At 46.8% G+C, this 20,711-nt stretch overlaps 1 protein-coding gene across 1 annotated transcript in view; it reads left to right on the forward strand.

Moving 5' to 3' along the window:
* The window catches only part of LOC125693398 (collagen alpha-1(XIII) chain-like), a 29,817-nt gene that overhangs the window by 991 nt on the left and 8,115 nt on the right, over window positions 1-20,711 (forward strand). The window contains exons 2-3 of the mRNA XM_048945310.1: window positions 12,098-12,412; window positions 18,977-19,046. Of these exons, the coding sequence (XP_048801267.1) occupies window positions 12,098-12,412; window positions 18,977-19,046 (385 nt within the window). The remainder of the gene's footprint in view (window positions 1-12,097; window positions 12,413-18,976; window positions 19,047-20,711) is intronic.

A 20,711-nucleotide genomic window follows, 5' to 3' on the forward strand; every position in this document is an offset into this window, starting at 1 on the left:
GCACTACCTCAGGTTATTGGGACCCCTGAGGCTCCTGGCTCAGCCGAAGGGAAGCGTTTGAGTGGGTTTCCAGTTTCAGAGCCCTCGGCGTCTCAGTGTGGAGCCGCGTGGGTTTGGCTCTTGGTTTTCTGTAATCATGTAGGAAACTCTTCATGGTGTTAACTCATAGGATGGAGAATGTGTTTTGTCTAAGGAAAGATGGAGAAAATTTGCTTTGACACTTGCAACGTATTTTGCGAGACAAGCTGTTTTGACTATGGGGTGTTTGGTAGATAAGTGAGAAGTTAACCAAAGATAGTAGCGTAATTCCATTGCTATTGTGCTGGGAGCACAGATGGCAGCTATGCCAAGAAAGGTATCCCTCCTACTGCAGGATCAGATTTGCTCTATGTATGAAATAGCTGTTTTAGAGCTTAAAGGCTACATTAATTCTTTGGATTATGCATCTTGGTTTTGTCATAGTGAGTCTGGGAGCACAAGGCAGCTTGATTTCCTGAAGGAAGGAGGCCTTGCTCTGTCTTTGAAGGATGCTCCTCAGCACAGTGGGGTGGGAGCTGGTGTGTGGCACTAACAGGTAGATAAACACGTGTGCTGCTAACGTTGTACCATTCACACAATAGCAGACACCAGTCTAAGCAGTGGAGCAGGAGGGGTTGTGGGCTCTAAACCAGACCAGGGTTTTTCAGCAGCTGCTGTCAGTGGTGATCTGCAGCAGCCCTCATTGCTGCTGAGTAATGCTGTGCCACGTCTAACTTAGCATAGCACTGCAGCCAGCCAGCAGTGTTTGTCAACAGGGATAACTGCTTTATGTAGTTTTTAATGATTTCTTCTTTGTTTAAGGGTGTTTTTTTAATATCAAAAACATCACTGTTTTTTTCCTTTTTTTTTTTTTCTTTTTTCTTTTTTTCCAAAGGCACCAAACAAACAAGCCTTCAAAGTGAAACAAGCCTAATTCTTCTTTTCCCTCAGGAAACTATTTTTCCATCTTTTCAGGAGCCAGTTCTAGCTAGTCCCTGCTGCTGGGCCTCAGCCCTGCATGAGGGAAGCATCAAACAGGGCTTGGGAGAAGCTTTGGGAGAAGATCTTGGGAGAAGCACTGGGCTGCAATTCCCTGTTTTTCAAAGTGCCAGTTTTCAATAAGAGAGGATTTGCCTGGGTTTTCACATGGAGTATGAAGTGTAGGTCCCCAGTCCTTGTAGCCTTTTTATCCACTGGAGCAATAAGCATCGGTCTTGGAACTCTCCTGCACACCTGCAATTACTTCTCATAGTTTAATGTGTCCGTTCTTATGCATATGTTATTTTTTCACATCTGCTTTTGTAGACATCAGTTGATTTACTCTGCAAGGAGTCCAAGGACTTGGCCATAGCAGCGCAGGAGTCAAAGGCAGAGCCTGCTAAGACGGCAACGTCCCTTGTAAAGTTGGATGGGAAAATACTGCATGCCTGCAAATATCCCAAACAAACAGCAGGCAGTTTCAGAGAGGTGCAGACGAGAGTGAAACCAAAACAAACTATTGCTTTAAAAATAATATACGGGCCTAATCCTTGCTACGGTGGACTCTGCAATTGTTTGGGCCTGAGCTGAAGTGGCTATAAAGTGCGGCCACTCAGATTCAATGGTGGTTTATACTACTGTGCTAAATATGTGTCCCTGGAAGAGGTGCTGCAAATGGGAACCCAGGAGGTGAGTGGGTGCTGTGTGGTGGAGACGTGGCTGCAGATATGTCCATCTCTGCGATGTGTTGATCAACACCTCGGCTCTCCTGCACAATAAATATGCCTGGTTGACTCTTGTTGTCCCTGCCAGCCACTGTGCTCCTGCTCTTGTGCAATGCAGTGCTGATTGCCCATCAGGGCAGAAACCACCCATATGCTTTCAAGCTGCAACGTTGACTTTCAGGTGTGGGTTTCTCATGAAGGCTTTCAGGTGTGATCTTGCTCATTCAGCTAATGACTGGCAATCTTCTCACCTGTTTTTCAATCTTTGGCTGTCCACAGATAATAACTCCAAGGAAGCTCATTCTTAAACTCTTAACCTTTCTCCCAAGATCTCATTTTGATCCCATGCATTTTCAAAGCAGAGCAAAGGGAGCTCCTAAAAACATGGAGAAACTTGAGGAGGTTGCAGAAGGCTTGTGGTGAGGTAGCTGTGCCTCTATCGGTATCAGACAGACCATTAATAGTCAGGGGCCCTTGCTCTGTGCTGCCCTGAAGGACTTCTTAGGTATCCCACAGCACCACTCTTCACTTCCCATGGTGATGAGTGGCATGTGTGAGGTGAGCATTAGCAGGCTTAATTGATGCCCTGGTGTCAAGCCTTTCCAGACCAATAAAGACAATGTGTTCATCATGGGCAGCGTTAGATTCAGGATGTGTATGTAAGGGAGAGCTTTGGTAATTCTGTCTGGAAGTGTTCTGTGGCTGATGTTTTATCTGTCCTTTTTCCCCAAACGATAACCCTGGTCAGCATTTTATCTGTGAGCAGCTTATGAAGTAGAGTCACTTGTTTTATGTTACAGATAGGGAAAGAGGGATGGTGATACGAAGAGCGAGTGGCCTTTCCCAGTGTTACCAAGTGGAAGAGTGGTAGAGATGGGAAAAGGATCATATTGTTGTTTTATCTTTGAGACCATGCTATTTTAGAACTGTGTGTGGCTTGAGAGATCAAGGCTAAAAAAATGAAAAGTGTCACAGGGACTGGTGAGGAAGCCACAGACAAAATGCAGATTCACATCTGTCTATGGTGCAGAAAACTATGCCTTTGAATGGTGTTTCCCCAGTGGATGAATACAAACAGATGGCCAGTCGAAGCATTGCACCTTCCCTGTGAGATATGGCTTGTGTGCCTTACCTGGGCTGCTGTTTCCACTGGCTCCCAGAGATGGATATGTGGAACAGGACAGCTCTGAGATATGCTCCCAGGTGCATGTGGGGCTTTTTCAAGACAGTGGCTACCTTGCCTCACTGGCCCTCTTCAAAGCAAGTGACAACTCAGGCTTGTCACCATCAACAGCAGCATTTTAGCTCACAGAAACAGAGAGCAGTGTTGGAGTGCCCCATGCATAACGTGCTGCTGGTCAGGTCCTGGCTGTAACATAATCCAGGGCCAAAAGAACCTTTGATTCTGCTCTGGCAGGAGAAGAGAGGATCTTGTGCCACGCAAATCTTTGCATACATGAAAGCGACATGGCATTTGCTTTACTTTAACGCTACCCTGAATCAAAAATAATTTTAACAGGTTGAGCAAGTGTAGCAGAGTCACTCTTGAAAAGGCAACCTGAAAGGACTTACCCTGGGAGACAAATTCCAAATCTGGCAGCTATCAAGCTACAGCTGTTGAATAGGCTTCTAGGAAAAATAGCAGGACAGCGAGGCAGGGCTGACAGCTGAACTGGTACAGGTGGTGGAACGTGATGCTTCCTCACCAGGAACTGCTATGATCATCAACCTCTCTTCAGCTGTAAAAGAAAAGGAAAGCATGCCACAAAGCAGGCTTTGGAGTGCTAGGAACAAAGCTGACTTGGGATCCAAGCGTACTGGGATACTTGCTGGTGAGTGCAACTGGATTTTCCATCTGGAAGGCATGACTGCCTGGCCCAGAAGCCAATTTAAAGTACAAATTAGATCTGGCTGTATGTCAGAATCTCCTCCCCAAAATGCAATAAGGACAGGGTGGTTATATAATATAAACCATTCTCCGTGATTTAGTGGTCCTGAAACAACAAACAAGCCAAGGAAGAGAAAAAATGCAGAAGAATTCAAAGCCAAAGGATTTGGGTAGAGGAATTCAGTCCATATGATCCAGCAGAGATGTGTGCTGCTATTCCTGTACGTCTTGAAAGGAAACTGCCACCAGATCCTCTGCTATTTTCTCTTCACAGGGCCCTACTGATAGCGTGATATTTCAGCCTCCGCGCTAACTCCCATGCTCCAAATATGCAGGGCCAGTTGTGCGTGGCCCAGCATCCGCAGGAGGCAGCTCTCTTCCTCCAATTTGAAGTGAAGCCCTTGGGAATGGCAAAACCTGTGCAGATGGCACGGGCTGCAGTGGCTTTGCCCACATCCACTGTAGTGACCATGATGCTGTATGCTACCTGTGCAGGATGAGCTTTTGCAAGGTGGGTGGTGAGCAGCAGCACCCATGAGGGGAGTTCTCACCCTGCTTACCCCTTTTAACATAGAGAAGCGATTCTTCTTTACTTCGTTGGTACAGCATATGAGCAAAACACCTAAATATTTTTGAGCCTAAAGAATGTGAGCCACTTTTACTGGCTAATGTCCTTAAAGGGAAATTGTGACAGTGTGTTTACTACTTTTCAATACTCATCTATTAAGTATTCATGCTTTATTCCCTGCTGCTGTAATTTGCAACAGGCCTCTTAAATTTGAAGCAGGTACCAATGCTCCAATGCAACTTCCAGCTATTTTTATGTCTACATGTACAAAGCAGATAGCAATGATTTATTGAGGAGAAGGTTATAAAGTATCACGAGGCAGTTTCAGATGCCTGTGGTAAGACCGGGAGGGAGGCTCAACTCCTCCCCCTGTATATGTAGAGTTTTGTGGCTGGAGCACCCGACTCTCCCATCTTCTCACTGGGACCTGTCACAATGGATTCCTTTTTATTGAACCAGCATGAATTGGGAGCAACTACACTGATGTCAAGCCACCTTGAGATATATAAGGCGAAGCCTAGGGAAGCCAAAAGTCTTTTTTCCATGGGCTGTAACAAGTCCCAAGTGAGAGGAATTGGGCCCTTTCTCTTAAAACAAGTTGTTTTCTTGGCAGTCTGCTTTAAATGTGCCCTTGAGCACACCAGCATTATGAGGATGCAGTGTCCTGTAGGAAGACCTTGGATGTGCACTTGTGAACCAGCCTTGCCAGAGTTCATTTGGGGTGCAAAAGCATCTTTCCATGCTCCCTTTGCAATGCTGCTGAAAGGATGCAAACTTGCAGTGGCATCTGGAAAACTCAAGGAGTGGGAAGAGACAAGGAGAGGGCTGAGGATTTGCTGCTAGAGCTGCTTATATGTCAGGCTAACCCCTGGCAGGAGGATTTACATCGGGTACTAGGAAAGCAGTGTGGGTGAAGGGAAAAATCCCTGAAGCAAGGAGATATGCTGCTCCCCAGCACTGCTCTGGTCTGAGGTCAGGGGCTCATATCTCCCCTTTCCTGCTTTAATTTGCTCTCCCGCCGGAGTGCAGGAATGAGCTGTGGGGTGAAGGCAGAGAGCACAAGCAAGGGCTTCACCCAGTGCAAGGGGAAACTGTGCTGTCACAGAAGGACATTTGCAGCATTCCTTGTCTCCTGGCTTTCCTTTGTGAGCAATCTCCAGGGAAATCAAACCTGACTTCGCTCCATTAGCTGTTAACCTCCTGGCTGCTGGGCCTGTCTTTTGCATTACAACGGAACAGAGCTGCTTGGCACGCTGCTGTCAGGATCCAAATGAGCTTTGATAAAAGACCAAGTGTTAGAGCGAAAAGAACTTCTTACCAAAAGTTGTTTTCAATTTCCTGAACTAGTTATATCCACTCCCCTTTGCTCCTGGACTCAAGCAATCCATCTTCTGGAGGAGCCTTGCTTCATTATTTTTATTTCCCTCAGTGCAGTTGACACTTAGTCTGGGTTTCCCAACCCTCCCAGCTCCAATTCATTAGCTTCAAAGGCTGTACAAAGCTGCTGTGGGTTCCCCAGCTGCTCGCACATGGGCACACGCCTGCCTTGGTTCTGTAGGCTTTGGTTTCCAAGGTTGAGATGCAACACAGTTCTGTCAGTCTCAGGATATGAGTGCTGTGGCAAGGGCACGTAGGGCTTGGCTGTAGGATTTTGGGGTTTCCAATTCATCTTGGTAGTGTGCTCACCCTGTGTGAATTGCTTGTCTGGGTTTCTGGGCAGCCTGAAATGCTGCTGCCGAAGGCAAGAGAAAGGGGTGACTTAGAAATGTGTCCTTGGAAAATAGTAGCTGTGGATGAACAGGACCCCTGCGTGTGGCAGAGAGGCATGGTAAAAGGAATGTGGTCTTTGAGGTGGATGCAAGAACCCAGCTGGGCAGTGAGACTGCAGACTTTCAGTGGTAGCGACCTTGTGCAGAACTGTTTACTATTAAAGCAGTTTTCCTGAGGCAGGTATCTCTCAGTCCTAAGCAAAACATATCTTCCACAGGCTGCTGTGTTTATTTTTAAGCTAGCAAATTTGGCTAATGTCGCTGCAGGCGTAGAGGCTTTTTCTTGTTTTACTTGCAGCAATGTCATTCTTCTTAATTAACTTCTCTTCCCCTACAAGTCTTACCACCCAGGCTCTGCAAGAATCAAGATAACGGCAAAAATGAGGCCAGCAGAGATGACCATCTTTACAGACTCCCACGGCACCCAGCACAACCCATTAAAAATCAGCTCCAGACCAGGCAGAAAAAAAAAATCTACTGCCAAAATGGGAATAAAACACTTCCCCACCCCCTGCTTGGCCATGAAATATTTCCGAAGAACAGGCAAGAGGTTAGTTGAAAACACAGGGGAATGTGGGCAGCTAAACTATGCATCCACCTCTTGCTGCCTGCTGATCTTACAAAGATGATCAGGGATTTCCATCTATGGGGGGGGGAAGCGGACATGGGAGATGGGGTGGTGAGCCTTTGGGAGGGGCTTGTTTCAAATTTTGCAAAACCAGGGTTTGCTTTCTCTTCCCTTGGAGGCTCTGACCTGGCCTCTGCAGGAGCTGCTGGTGGCCAGGCTCGCATCCTTCCCCTGGCACAGCCGTGCTCTGCTCTGTTGTGCGGCAGCTTATTGCCACTGCAGATGCATGAAGCAAGTTTGGCTTTAACAGGAGGGAAGCAAGATTGAGTATGAGCATTTTAAGGTTATGAAAATGTAAACCCTGATGGGCTGTGACTAGCTCCTGTCTTTCTGCCCTTGTCTGGGCTAGGAGTTCATATTGTTCAGTGAGACCATTTGTTTTGTAGGGACCAAGTGATTGAAAACAGCCATGATATTACTATGTGTGGACAGTACATTTTTTCCATGCATTTTCATAATCCTTTTCCCAAAGGATCAGAAGCATCTTTATTCTATAACTCCACAATGAGTTGGAGCAGCTCCTCGGGCGGGAATTGTTCTGCTCCGTGGACTACTTAATGCTTCCTATAAACTACTGCCAAATTAGGTAGGTAATACTCAATGTTTCTGACCTGAGTAGCAAACTATTTGTAGCTGTGTATCAAAGTAGAGATAGGGCTGGAGATACTAGAGGTGAGCTTGGGGTTACAGAAGAGAAAATGATGGCTGTAAAGAACGTGAGTTTATGCATTGTAAGCATATGGGTACAGACGCATTTCCCTCAGGAGCTTTTCAAGGAAGTTTTGGTATCAGGGCTCTGTTGTACCTCTGTCACCTCTGACGCGTAGGAGAAAATGTGTCTAGTTGAGAGTGGAGTTTCACTAATGATGCATGGCTTATATTTTTAAATACACATGTGCCTATGTAACCTTTTCCCCTCTTAGCACTACACAATTCTCTAAACATTGTCTAAACATGAGGTGTGGAATCATTGAGAGATCACTAAGTCAGAGTAGGGCCCCATGGTCCTTCACAGCCTTCAGGTGGGAGCATCCCACCTTGCTTGCCATTTGGGAAAGGGCTCCCTGTGGCTGATGGGACTTTGGTAGTGTTCCTTGGGAATCCCAGGCCTTGCCTGCTTTGTGCCCCAACCAAAAGGCAAGTGGGTCACTGTGGCAGATGCTGCCAGACTGCAGGATGGGGAACAGTGCCCTGCCACAAGCCTGGTATTCTGTGGGACACAGAATAGCTGAGGACTGGGATGCTCGTGATGAGGAGAGCTCATTTTTGTGAGCTCTGTGACTGTTCTCAGTAGACAAGCTTTTCTATATTTTCCCCCCTCAGCCCCCTCCCCATTCATTGCCTCTCTCCAACAGCCCCCCTGGGATGACCTGCTCTCCCTGCCTTATGTAGGAGTGACGTGGCTACACTGTCCTCAGCCCCTCGCAATGCTTCTTCTGAACAGTGTTTTGTGAAGGGATGGTCTGCAGACCCGTGCACTTCCACTTGGAAGAGTCCTTTTCTTCCCTCTTGTTTTTTCCTCCCTCCTCCCTCCCCTCCTTTGCTCTCAGAAAACATCTGTTTCCAGATGTTGTTCTTGAGTCTAATAAACGCAGCAAAAGGCCTTGAGTTCATATATTTACAATAGCTGGAGATGTCAGCTGCTAGTTAATGGCTCGTTTGAGCACATCAAGACCCCCACATTTCCTGGGGGGGTGGGAGGAGGATAAAAAGAGAAGTGGGGTTGGGCTTATTTTCTCCTTACTAAATGGACTGAAAAGGAGAATCTCTCTACAAGGCAGCTTTAGAGATTACTGATGGGATTGAGTGCACAGCCATCTCCATGCAGTTGGCCTCAGCTTCCAGCTTCCAGTTAGTGACAGGAAGAGCGTGTTTGCTTTTTTTTTTTTTAATGAAAAGCTCCACTTAAAGTGTAGTAAGGAAGGTCTGCTGCTGTTGCCCACCCTTTTCCAGGCCAAATGAAGACTCTCTAGGTAATTTGTTGGCTTGAACCATGTGTGCAGAAGCTTGAAATCTCGTCTGTGCCCGGCTATCTCATTTCTGACTGGCTGTGTATGGTGGTATCTTCTGGAGTCAGAGGGATTGTGGTCTTCTGCAATGAGACCTCTTGGTTGCTTGCTATGCCCTATGAGGAGTCCCCACACATCATTCCCCTTTGAGCACTGTGTGTCTGTAGCAGAGAAACACTGAGGAACCTCTCTGTGGAGGACTTTGATGCCCACATGTGAATGTCCCAGGATGGATAAAGTGCTGGTGCCAGCTACCGACTGGCAAACCTGGTGGCTCTCTTACCTGTATGTAACCATGTCCAGTACCCTGTTTGACCCAATGCCATGTGCTAGATGTGAAACACTGTGTTCTGTTGTATGGATATATTTGGTTGTCTTGGGAGATGCATATTACCTTATATTTGCTCCAGATTTCATTGCATATATGTGCTGAGGTCTGTAACCACCCCTGGAGGACCAGTTATAAGTAGTGCAAATGTATGGTCACTGTCCTTGTCAAGAACTGGATCAGCCTCCTGGAGAAGAGGCTCTGAGAATTGCTGGTCACTGATTTGCTGAGCATCTGCTTCTACTTGACCGAATTCAAGAGTCACGAACTTACACGAGGGCTGGTTTCAGGCTGGCACCGACCACCTCTTAAGCTGCAGAGGGAGCTGAATGTTGGGCTTAGCTTAACTCCAGGAGCTGTGAGATGACTCTGTGTGCTGGGGCGGTCTCTGGAGGCAGCTTGTTCAACAGGCAGTGCTGCATGCTCTACACGCACAGTTGGCTCAAGGTTTGTAGCTAAATTAGTCCATTTGTACTGGCATGGGTTGACAGGCCTCCTAAATGCATTGTAGATAGAAAAATTACCCCTCTACAACCCAGGCTTCCCTGTGAAACCCAGCTGACTGCAGCTTCCCCAGCCTGTGGCAGCTATAACATATCCTGTAAGTGAACTGATCAGCTGGAGAGGAGCTGGCGGGGAGGCAGGAAAAGGCACTTACAGAGTCATTCAGGCGATGCTCATGACTGGACAGCAGGATCTTTACTGCAAATCAGAGGGAAAGAGTAGAGAGCTCTCCCCAGCTGGTGCAGGGAAATGAAATGTAGACACCCAGCAGATTTCCACTTTCAGCTTAGTGGGTGTATTTTCCTGATTTCTGATGCTTCGGCTGGTATAAATGAGACAGCCTTCGGTTAAAGCTATGTATGATAGAAGCAGGTTGTTGCTGTCCTCAGCAGCTGAACCCTGGCCTTTAAGTCATGTTACTTCAGTATCCTCTAGGATGCCTAGCATCCCAGTTATTTCCCCATCTACATCAACAATTTCCAAATGTTTTTATCCTCAGCTTCTCAGCATCTCTTCTTCACTTCTCATTGTCTCAGTATTTAGAAAAAATATTGCTATGATGGCAGATGGCATTTTAGGTGGCTCTGTGGACCAATGATTTCTGTCCAGCACCAAGAGGCAGAGCCATGGCCTTGAAGAGTCCTTTCCCTCTGCCAGAAAATAGGCTGTGAATGTGTGTGAGTGACTGAGCAAGGGGTGTCAGATGGGGGAGCTGCACCTCCTGAACAAATAGACACCCTGCATGCATCTGGTCTGTGTGTTACACAGCCCTGTTTGCTCATATGAGAAACTGATGAAAAGCTGCAGCCATCAGAGGACTGTTCTCCATGCACACCAGAGTGGTGAGGAGAATTCGATCAGTGAGATGACAACAAACCTGCTAAAAGAAATAAAGAATGGATTTCCTGCCTTGCAGACACTAAAACCCCACTTTGGGAAGCGAGTGGCTGCAAAAGGCATGAGGCGGTTCAAAGAATTGGGGCTGTGTGCTACTGGGCCCTCCAAGGGTTTGTCTGGAGGAGAAGAAACAAGTCTTGCTTGCTTTAGCCTGCTCCCCAAAGGTCTATTTCTTCCAGCCCTCTGAAATGGAGAGCGGGCGAGAGATGAATATGAGTTTTCTCTGCCAATAATTTCCAGCACAGACTGCACGCAAAATCTTCATTTAAAATGTGTAAATGACAGCAAAGGAGCCACAAGGGAGCCAGATTTTAAGAGACCAATTTGCTGCCCGGCTTTTAACGAGTGCGTGCAGCAATGGGCCCTGTGCTGCTTCGCTGCTGTGTGTGCACAAGATGTAGATCAAAGGATGGACGGACAGGCAGGGGCTCAGCAGAGCCCGTGTGTCACTCTGGAGGGTAAAATATTGTATGTCATGCTTGGAAAATCTGGGGGAGGTGGGCCTCTTATTCTTGAAGAACAGAAAGGGGCTTTGTTTCCTGGATGCGTGGCTTGGGGCTCCCCTGTAGCACGTTTTGGGGAGGCTGCCTTCTGCTGAGGGGGGTTCTGCCTGTTGCCCTATGTCCAGTGGGATGTGGGGGAGATGATGGGAAGCTCTGCTTCACTAGAGGGCCTCAGCAGATTAATTCCTTTGAACGTCTGTGTTTCCTGGGCTTGTTGGGTCTTAGGACCAGCTCAAGCCCCAGGCGTTTCCCACCTCGTGCTGTGGTTTGCCTGCCTGGGGCATCACTCTCCTCTGCCTTTGGTTAAGTTTTTGTGAGCATCCTTGGCTTTGATCCCCAGCTGTTTCTCTCTGGCTCTCCCCCTGCCCAGCTGTTCCTCCCGAATCCTGGGGTCAAAATACCCCACGGCCCCTTGCCTCGGTGCCGCCTTGGGGTCCGGCTGGGGGCTCGGCAGCCCACTTGTGCCGTCCCATTTGCGCACTCCGGCTGCCGGGAGGAAAGCAAGGCGCGGGCTGGTGCGAGCCCAGCCTCTGCTTTACAATCTCTTTCCTGCCGCTATAAATAACCTCAGCGAGAGCCACTTCAAAGGGAAGGGCTGGCGGCGGAGAGGTGGTTCGGAGACCGAGCGGGACCGGGGCGTCTCACAGCCCGATCCCACCCCGGCGCTTTGCATAAATAAATAAATCATGCGGAGAAGGAGAGGTGGAGGGAGCGGGCGAGCAGAGGAGGTTACTTTGGGAAGCCGCGGCTCGCTCATCCCAGCCCCGTCTTTTGGAGGGAGTGTGTCATGTTACAGAGGAGCCACGATCAGCCAGAGCGCAGCGTCGCCGGAACAGCTGAGAATTACCTCTCTCTAATGGGGACTTTCATGTGTGAGCTCCTGGCCGGTCTGCGAAGGAACTGAAACTAGCAGCTTAAAAGGAAATCAAAACCTACCAGCGACTCAAAAGACTGAAAGACAGAAAAAAAAAAAAAAAATTCTCATAAGATTTTTTTCTCTCTGAATCTTTGCTGCAGTTGGATCCATTTTTTTCTTTTTCTTTTTCTTTTCTTTCTTTTTTTTTTTTTTTTTTTTTTTTTTTTTCTGCGCCCCTTTTTGTATGTGTGTTTTTATTTTGCATTTTTTGGACACCCCCGTCCACTTTTGTCATTCTTGCTGTTAACTGTCATTTGCTGGCACCGGGATCTCCTTGGACATTTGTTTTCTATGCCTTCTGGATTGTGCTTCTTGAAATAGGAGGGAGGCTTTATTTATTCTATTTATTTATTTATTGTTTCTCAGGACAGGGAGGGAATGTTGGAGGAGAAGAGCTGGAAAGGTGTTGGCGAAACAGCTTTTGAAAGGGGGTGCGTGGCTACCCCCAGGGCCAGCGACGGGGAGAGATGCTGCCGCCTCCCGCTGCTGCTGGGCTCGGGGCTGCCTGGCATCTCCCTGCTCTCTCTGGTGCTCAGCCTTCTGCTGTACTTTCGGACCTCTGATCTGCAATCCCGGGTGTCCCACTTGGAAGCGGACAGATCCACGCAGCTCCCTGCCTGGCTCTCAGCAGACCAAATGGAGACGGCTATTTTGGGAAGAGTTGACCAACTGCTTGATGAGGTTGGTGTCCTTTCGTTTTGTGTGGATGGTATGCCTTACTATACGTTTTAATGTGTGCACACATATATTTGCATTGCGTGTTTCTCCCCACTTTAGAAATGTATTTCTGTGGGAGTGATGCTGCTAGGCTGAATTTCCCGTGCTTTCAGGTCCCTCCCATCTCTCAAACCTGCCTGCTGTTTGCTTCCCTCAGCCCTAGCCCATGCTGTGTCTGAGCCCTAGCTCTTTGCAAAAGGGGAAACCTCATTCCCATTCCCTGCAGGGGAGAAGAGCCTCCAGCACTCTCTGTTTGGTGACTGGTGGCATTGCCTGCTTAAACAGCTGAGGCTGGAGATTAAATTTGTGAATTCAGTGTTGGTTTGAGACCTGGGAGAGGGACAGGCAAGGTACACTATAGCTGGTGTGACCATGGGAGGAGGGAAAGCCCAAGCTGTGCTGTAGCAGCAGGTAGCTGCTAAAAGGCCAAAGTCGTGACAGGCTGGCTTCTCTGTTGTGTTTGCCCTGACCCTTTCTGCTGTGTTTGGCTTGGGAAGTGAGTTGTGCTGGTGCTGCCAAGATAATTTCTGGTACTGCTGGGGCATCACTGCAAAGCATATGGCCATGCTACACCCATTTGGGTCCCATCCAAACCCCACTAGAGCCAACAGGCTATTCCTCTAAGGATGAGGACAGGAGAGCTGCTGCTGAAGAAGCCTGAGCTTGAGCCAGTAGAGAGGGTGGAAAAGCACGGACTTCCACCATTGATCTGGTAAAGTCTTTCCTTTCACTGAGCTGATGCTAGTGGGGTTTGTATGGGGGTCTTTGCCCCTGGAGGGAGCTCCCTGCAGGAGCCCTTGCTTCATCAGGATGTTGAAGTCATTTTGATACATCAGAGGCTACACAAGCAACATCCCAGAGTGGAGAGCTGTGAGGAGAGTAAGCGCAAGTGCCACTGGTCAGACTTGTACTGCACGGCTGCACCCTTGTGCAGGGGTTGCATTCCCACCAGCGGGCAGAGGATGATGTGTAGCGTCCTCCTCATCACTGATTGCGTGAGTCTCAGGGGAAGCCAGGGTTTATCCTGGGTGATTTGAGACGTGCTGCAGGACCCCTCCTGGGAGCAGTGCCGGGGGGCTGGATGGACAGAGCGTCCTCATGCCTGTGGCACCTTTCTGCCTTTTTATAGCACAGCTTAGCAAGGAAATGGGGCTATCGCACTGCCCACATGCCCAGCAGCACCACTGCTTTCTGAGCAGCCCTGTGGTGGTCCCAGTCCCACAGCCAGTGCACGGAGCAGCTACAGGACAGGGGCTCCTGCTTCCACGACTGATATTGCTGAGACTGACAGCTGTCTGCTTGGCCAAAGCATCAAAAACAGCTTGGAGAAAGGCACCAGAGCCCAAGCAGGAGATGCCTGGCTCGGGTCTTGAGTTTTTAACATTCAGGGGAGAGCTGCTGCCTGCAGGCGTAGCAGGAGGGCTGTGCACCCTACTGCAGGACTTTCCTTGCCCTCTCTGCCTGCTTTGGCTCAGCTCCTGAAGCAGACGTTTTGGAGGTGGTGGCATGGAACAAGCAGCTGAAGGTGCAGGGTGGAGATCTGCTATGATGGTTGGCTGGCACACACAACCTCGCCATTCTTTTTGTTATGTCTGAAGTGAGGTTAAGTTTTATGGTCTCCCAGAATGGATGGTGAGGGACAAGAAGGAGAGAGAAAAACAGAAAAGGAGGAAGGGAATAGGGAAAGATGAGAGAAGAAAGACTGGGAAAATAAGAGACAGTGGTGAGTTGGGCTGGGGAAATAGTGGCTGTGGCCAGAATGGCTGTGGTGGGTGTGAATATGAGATATTCATTCCTCCTCCTGCCTTGCTGCTTCACTGCCACAGTTTCCTCCTGTTTTGACCTTAATGGGTTTCACAGCTTCCAACTCCGCATTATCCATCACACACACAAAAAGAAAAAAAAAAAAGGTAGCAAGGCTTTAAAGAAGCCTCAGCTTTGCAAGGAGCTCACCATGATGGGTGGGGAAGTGGGAGGTGATGGACATAGGAGGGCACTGAAGCAAGGCTGAGGTCAGCCCTTGAAATTTTGTGGGTTTAGGGGAGTGCTGCTGGTGAGCACAGCAGGAAAGGACAAGGTGCTGAGAGCCAGAGGCTCTTGCCCAGGGCATGCTCCATTTTTTGCTATGGATGAGTTAAATCTCTGTTGCTCCTCTTCATTGCTATCCATTCCCTATCTTGTCTGCCCATGAGCTGACGGAATGTAAGAAGCAAAGCTTCTGAAGCCTGGTAGAGGAACTCTAAGTTTGTGCTTAAACTCATATTGCTGTTAGCTAGAGCACATGGTGCCCTCCAGAGTGTGACGTGTTCACATCTGGGTGTCCCCAGGGTGTGCAGGCAGCCTTGGGGACACCATAAGGATTGCACCAAGAAGTGCAAAATGCCAGAGATGTGGCAGGTGCCTGCTGGACAAACAGAAATAAAGCAGAACTGACAGGGAGAGGAGATGGGTTGGTTTGTATAAAGCATTAAGTTTAAGCCAACTGGTGGGAATGTTCCATCTCAGATCAGCAAGACAAGCAGAGAGAGAATCTTTCTGTGAGGCAGCCTGGCCAGCACTGCTTTGCTTGCTACAGTAAAAAGCTCTTCCTGGTTACAGCGAACACCAGAGGGGAGTTTTCTGCAAGGCACAAATTGACTGTTTTCCCCCGAAAATGTCTGCATGGAGTGGGCCAGAACGGGTACTTCAGAGAGAACTTTGGCTCTGTGTAGGAATTCCTCTGCATTTATAAGGCAACAGAAAATCATATAAAGATCACGAATAAACTCATTATTGGCATTAGTAGTAGAAAGAAAACTTTCCAAAGAAGAAAACAAGGTCCTTTCCCATGCTGGGTAACATTTGGTACTGTTTTGCTTGCCAAAAGCTTGGCAGGGTGGAGAGCAGGATGGGTTTAATGCTGCTGGCGGGGGAAAAAGAGCAGGAGTTGTGTGTGAGTAAAACAAAAGCAGGTATCCTCTAATGCCTGGGGGAAGATCAGATGCCCTTCTGTTCCCTGATGGGTGCCCTTGGCTTCTCCGGTTTGGATCAAAGGTATTTGTCACCTGTCTAGTGATGCTGAGGGGCTGTGCCATGAATGGGAAGGGGGCTTTGGTCATCGCTGCTGTCCCAGTAGTCTGATTTCCCTGGGACACTCTCCTTACTTAAGCAAGCAAAGGAAGAGCACCTGAAAACTCAATTTCCCACCTCACTTGAAGCTTTCTTTCTTTTTTTCTTTCCTTTTTTTTTTTTTTTTTTTTTTTTATCATTTGCGTAAATATCTTCAGAACTACAGTGAAAAATGTATTCCCAAGTGTCAGAAGGTTTTCCTCTAAGCCTTACTTCTAGGAGTGGAAAACATTAAGATAAAATCATGAGAGTTCTTCTGTTTTTCCTTCTGATTCTTCTGCTACCTAAATCCCCCTTTCTTTCATCTTGCTGCTTGCTTTTGCTTCTGACACATAGTCCTGAGTTTCTAGGGACTGGACCTTTAAGAAAAAACAGCAAAATTGGAAATAAAACAATGAGAGTTAACAGAACCACCAGCCCTTGAAATCCTCCTGATGGTTGTAATAGATTATCTATTTAAGACATGTTTCTTTTAGCTGCTGGAGATAGTGGTGGGAAATGATTTCACCTCCCCGGGTGACTGCAAACAACTGCATCTGCTAAAGAGCTATTAATCTGCCCCCTTTGAAGAAGTGCCCTCTCTTTCACCTAATCTCAAGTGCCCATCCAAAATAGACAGTTGCAAGCCTTAGGAGGCCCCTTGTAGGAGCTGGTCAGCCCTGCCGCTGGCACGGGCTTCTTCAGCCACATTCGTATGTGTAGGGGGAAGATAAGTCACTGGAAAGTATGACAGGCGAGAGCAAGCATGCCATATGGGCAGGCTGATGTTCTAAGAAGTGTTTTTAGCATTTCTGTCTAAGCAAGAGGTTGCCACTGTCTGTTCTGATGCCTAGTGCTCTAGATATCACCCAGGTGAAAAGCCAACCACAGGTCTCAGGAGATCACAAAAACTTAAGATTTGCAGAGACCGAATCATTTCATTTTTGCTTACAGAAGTCAGCCTTTGCCCTAAAATGACTGCTTTCTGTTGTGCTGGAAAAGCCACTTTTAGAGGAAAGCCTTTTTTTTTGCTGTCTTGAGCAAATCTAGCTTCTCATGCTGGACCAGGCAGGATTTTGCACAGTGGTAATGAGGGAAGCAGAAAACGTTGGGAATTTGTTTTGCTTTGCCATCTCAGTCCAAATTTGACCTGAGGTCTTTTTCTATTGCTGTCAGTGTTTGTTCAGTAGACTCTGCAGGAAATCCAGGCGTTCCAAAATTCCTGCTAGGTTTGACTCCTGCTAAAGAGGAGCAATCCCACAGCAGCACTGCCCTTTGCACAGGGCCTGTGGAGCTCCTGGACTCTGGGGAGGCACCTAGATGGCCAGGGATGGGGAAAATGCCCAGCACTGATGATTGCCTAGTGGACGCTTTGTACCAGTGCTTGCCCTGCAGAGTAGCACTCCTGTCTTCCCACCTGCAGGGCCTGTTTTCCACGGGGAGGCTACTTCAGCAGACCTGGCTGCTTCCAGTCCCCCAACCCTGCAGATAAAGTTGTGGGGAAATGCTGTCACTCTTGTTCCTCTCCTGGTCATGCTTGCGTCCTGCTGGATCGTCACTTCCCCTGATAAGTCTGGTCATGCTGTTCTTCTCCTTGTGTGTGAGCAGAGATGCAGCCAAGGCTTCTTGTAGCAAATCCTAACTCTGCCCAACCATGGACTATTCCTCCCTGGTCCTTAGGGACCTCTGTGTTGTGTGTTTCCTTGCAGGGTCCTGCTGTAGGCAGAGTGTCAGACCCTTGCTGATTAGGAACTGACTTCCTGCCCCATCCATGTGAACCACCAACTCTTCCTGTATAATCATGAAAGCTGTGTGAAGCCTGATTCCCAAATACATGAACCTCACCCAGATGTGGCAGTCTCATGTTGAGACATTTTAGTTGGCATGTGTGTAGATGGAAATGAGAATGCTTGAGTCTGCATACCATTGACTATCCAAATAAAGGCTCTGCTGTCCTGTTTGTGCTCATGCTTGACCATTAGCAAAATGTGTTCAAAGCAGACAGTGCTGTGGAACAGAGCTGTGCCGTTTGGGGTGGCAGCTAGATGGGAAGGTGCCCAAATGCAAAGATTCAAGTATCTCTGCTTTTAGACTGAGACAGCAGACACAGATTAAATGCTATGTGGGAACTGGTAGCTTTTCTCATGTGAAACCCTCTCCCCTCCCTGATATCAAATCAAGTCACTATCAAAACATTTCAGCATACAGTGAACAAAGATGCTCTGGAAATATTCAGTCTCTGGTCAGTTCTAACAGCTCATTTTGATTTAGACTTGCAATAAGGAAGCCAGTCTTTTCAAAGTGAAAAATAGAAGCATTCCAGCCAGTTCTACTGCTCTCTGACCTAGGAAGAAATGTGCCTTTTTTTCCTTCCTAAAATAAAACTGATAAAACTCCAAACTGATGCTTACTTGCAGGACACTTCTCATTAACTTGTGATAATCAGATCAATTGTATATGATCCTGGGCATGGTCTTCTTTTAGCCTGGCACAGGACTGTTTCTTTCTCAATATCAGCCCTGGCTATGAAGCTACTAGATTGGACTGTAAGATGCAGGTTGCACGGTTGGGCTTGAGGGTTACATGGTAAGAGGGAAGATCTCTTTAGCACAACACCCTTGCAGCTCAGTATTCTCAAAGCAGCTGAAATCATTAACCAAGTGTGATTCACAGGCATTAATAAATAACTTATTCAGATTGATTTGCATTTTCTTCACTAAATTGCAGTTATTTTAATTATGTCTACAAGAGGTAGTGGGGATGTTGACCCCAAAGTGCATTTTGCGCTGGATATGGAACAGTTTTATTGACATTTCCATTGAGTGAGGAGGCCATGGCCTTGAGTGGACCTACACATCAGTTCTATTAAGAAATACTAACTCATTGGAAACGAGCATTTTGACATGATTCCACCTTGTGAAGGCTCTCAGTAGGTTTTGTTTTGTTCTGCGCTGTGGTAACATTAAACTTCAAAGCCTTGATGGTTTAATGAAATGCCATTGCTGTTTTCAGGCCACTTTCAGCTGTAATTTTTGATGCAACCTTTCTGCCTGTCCAGGTATATCTGTGGGTATATGAAGTCTACCATGGAGGGAAGAGTGCATTCTTCACATCTCTATTTTTCTGTCTTCCAAGTGGGTCTTCTGAGAAATGCAGCTTTCTCATGAGGATGTGATCCCCACTAATGGCTGTTGACTTTGTAACGCCTGTCAGAAGGACCACATTTGGAGGCCATTATGAAACTCCGTCAGTCTGCTTCTAATCAAACCCTAGTTAAAGACTGTGAACTCTAATGCCTCTTTTCATTCCCAAGCTGGTCTGCTCTCTCTCTCTCCCATCTCTGCTTGGATATTGTCTTCCAGTCCCACTTTTCCAAGAATTTGAAGCTTTGGGTTTCAGCTGTGCTAGTGACTCCTTTTACTCTTTTCCCTTCCTTAACAGAAACTGAAGTTTCACTTGCCGAGACATCGAGAAGTTCGAGAGACTCACCAGCGATGCAACTGCCCAGCAGGTAGGGGTCTGTGACTGCGTGCACCTTGGAAGGGTGTTTTTTGTTTGCTTCTCATTGAAGGCTTGTATAGTGCTGCATTGTATATGAATGTGAAGTTATGCATGCTTGGGCTATAGGAAATGAACGTGGACAAGCACGTAATGAGTACGTACGTAAATGCTAATTATGCATATGACAGAAACAGCAGGAAAACCTACAGATATCCAGAAAGTCATCTGGCTAGTCAATGAAGAGAGAAAGATGCATCCAGGGGGCGAATGATCCCATTAGCTTTAGATATCAACATTGAGGAGGGCAGAATGACTCTTAGGAGTTGTCTTTTTGGGTAATTTGAGAAGTGTTTGAGGCACAGAGGCTAGATCCAGTGCCAAAGCTGAATAACTAAATTTTGGTGAGACAAAATTGCTCTGAGCAAGGAGATTTGAATTCCTTGGTGTTATACAACTATCTGAGGCATCTTGCAGAATAATAGCCTTCTCTTACAAGCACCCGTATATTAGGGTGGTTGAATGAAGTGGTCACTGAAGGTCCTACTCATAACATACAGAAATCTTATGGGATTGCTTAATTACATTATGTTTTTAATCATGCTAATATCAAAAGGCTCTTTGAGACTCTTCTTCTGAAGTGGTTTCAATACAATAAGTGACAAATTGCTATGGAAAAAACATTTGTGAATGGCATTTCATTCCATTAATATGAATCATACAGCCTTCCTCATTGTCTTTTGGTACATTTCACTGTGTAGAAGAAATGGATGTGAAGGATAGCCAGCATTCTTCTAAACTTGTTGAAGTTTTGGAAGAGCTTGAATGTGTACAACCAAACTGAGTAGCTGAACTTCATCTCAAAAAGAAGGGCAGGGAAAGTTGTGCTTGAATAAGTATCTAAGACTTGCATTTGCATATTCTGTGGTTTCTTTCTTGGCTGCCTTGGTATTTTACAATGTTTGGTAATGTAAATGTCAAAGTGTATTTTAGTATGATCAGCAATGGGACACTTGTAGAAGAATTGATAAAGGGGCCTGTCTTCAGTCAAAGAAGTGATGAAAGAGTCCGTCTTTTTTATAACCAGTATTTGCTCATACTCAGCACATTTAGGTCTTTGTACAAGCGTAGGAAGTATATTCTCTTTTCAAATTAAAATGGATTTGCAAGGTAGATTGCAAAAGCAAGATGTAAAGCTCTACAGGTTTGTGATGTAAGAGAACTAAAATCTAGGGGTCAGATCTGCGTAACAGTGGAAAATGTCCCTTAAACAACAGGAACCGTTTTGGCTCAGATTTAAAAGACCATACAAATGAAATGCCTTCTCAACTTCTGCAAAATTAGATCAAAACTGTGTTCAACTGTTTTTAAGTTTCACCTTTTTATTTCAATGGAAACACAAACTATATCTCTACTCCATTTTCAAGTTCCTGCCTAGACTTGACTTAGAAATGCCATAAAACCACAGGAATGAATATTCTCCTGGTGTTTCTGAGCCAGCTTGGAGAAGGAGTTGTAGGACTTAAATGCAAAACAGGACGAAACAGAGATTCCCCGATCTTTGAGGCCATCTGAGTGTGACTCTCCTGCAATAAGTGTGTGTGATAAGATTTACAACCTGGGCATTTGAGCATCAAGGTCATAATACCTGGTTACAGATACTCACATTCCTTTTGTG

Source organism: Lagopus muta, chromosome 5 (assembly GCF_023343835.1).
Source record: "Lagopus muta isolate bLagMut1 chromosome 5, bLagMut1 primary, whole genome shotgun sequence".
NCBI classification, from domain to species: domain Eukaryota; kingdom Metazoa; phylum Chordata; class Aves; order Galliformes; family Phasianidae; genus Lagopus; species Lagopus muta.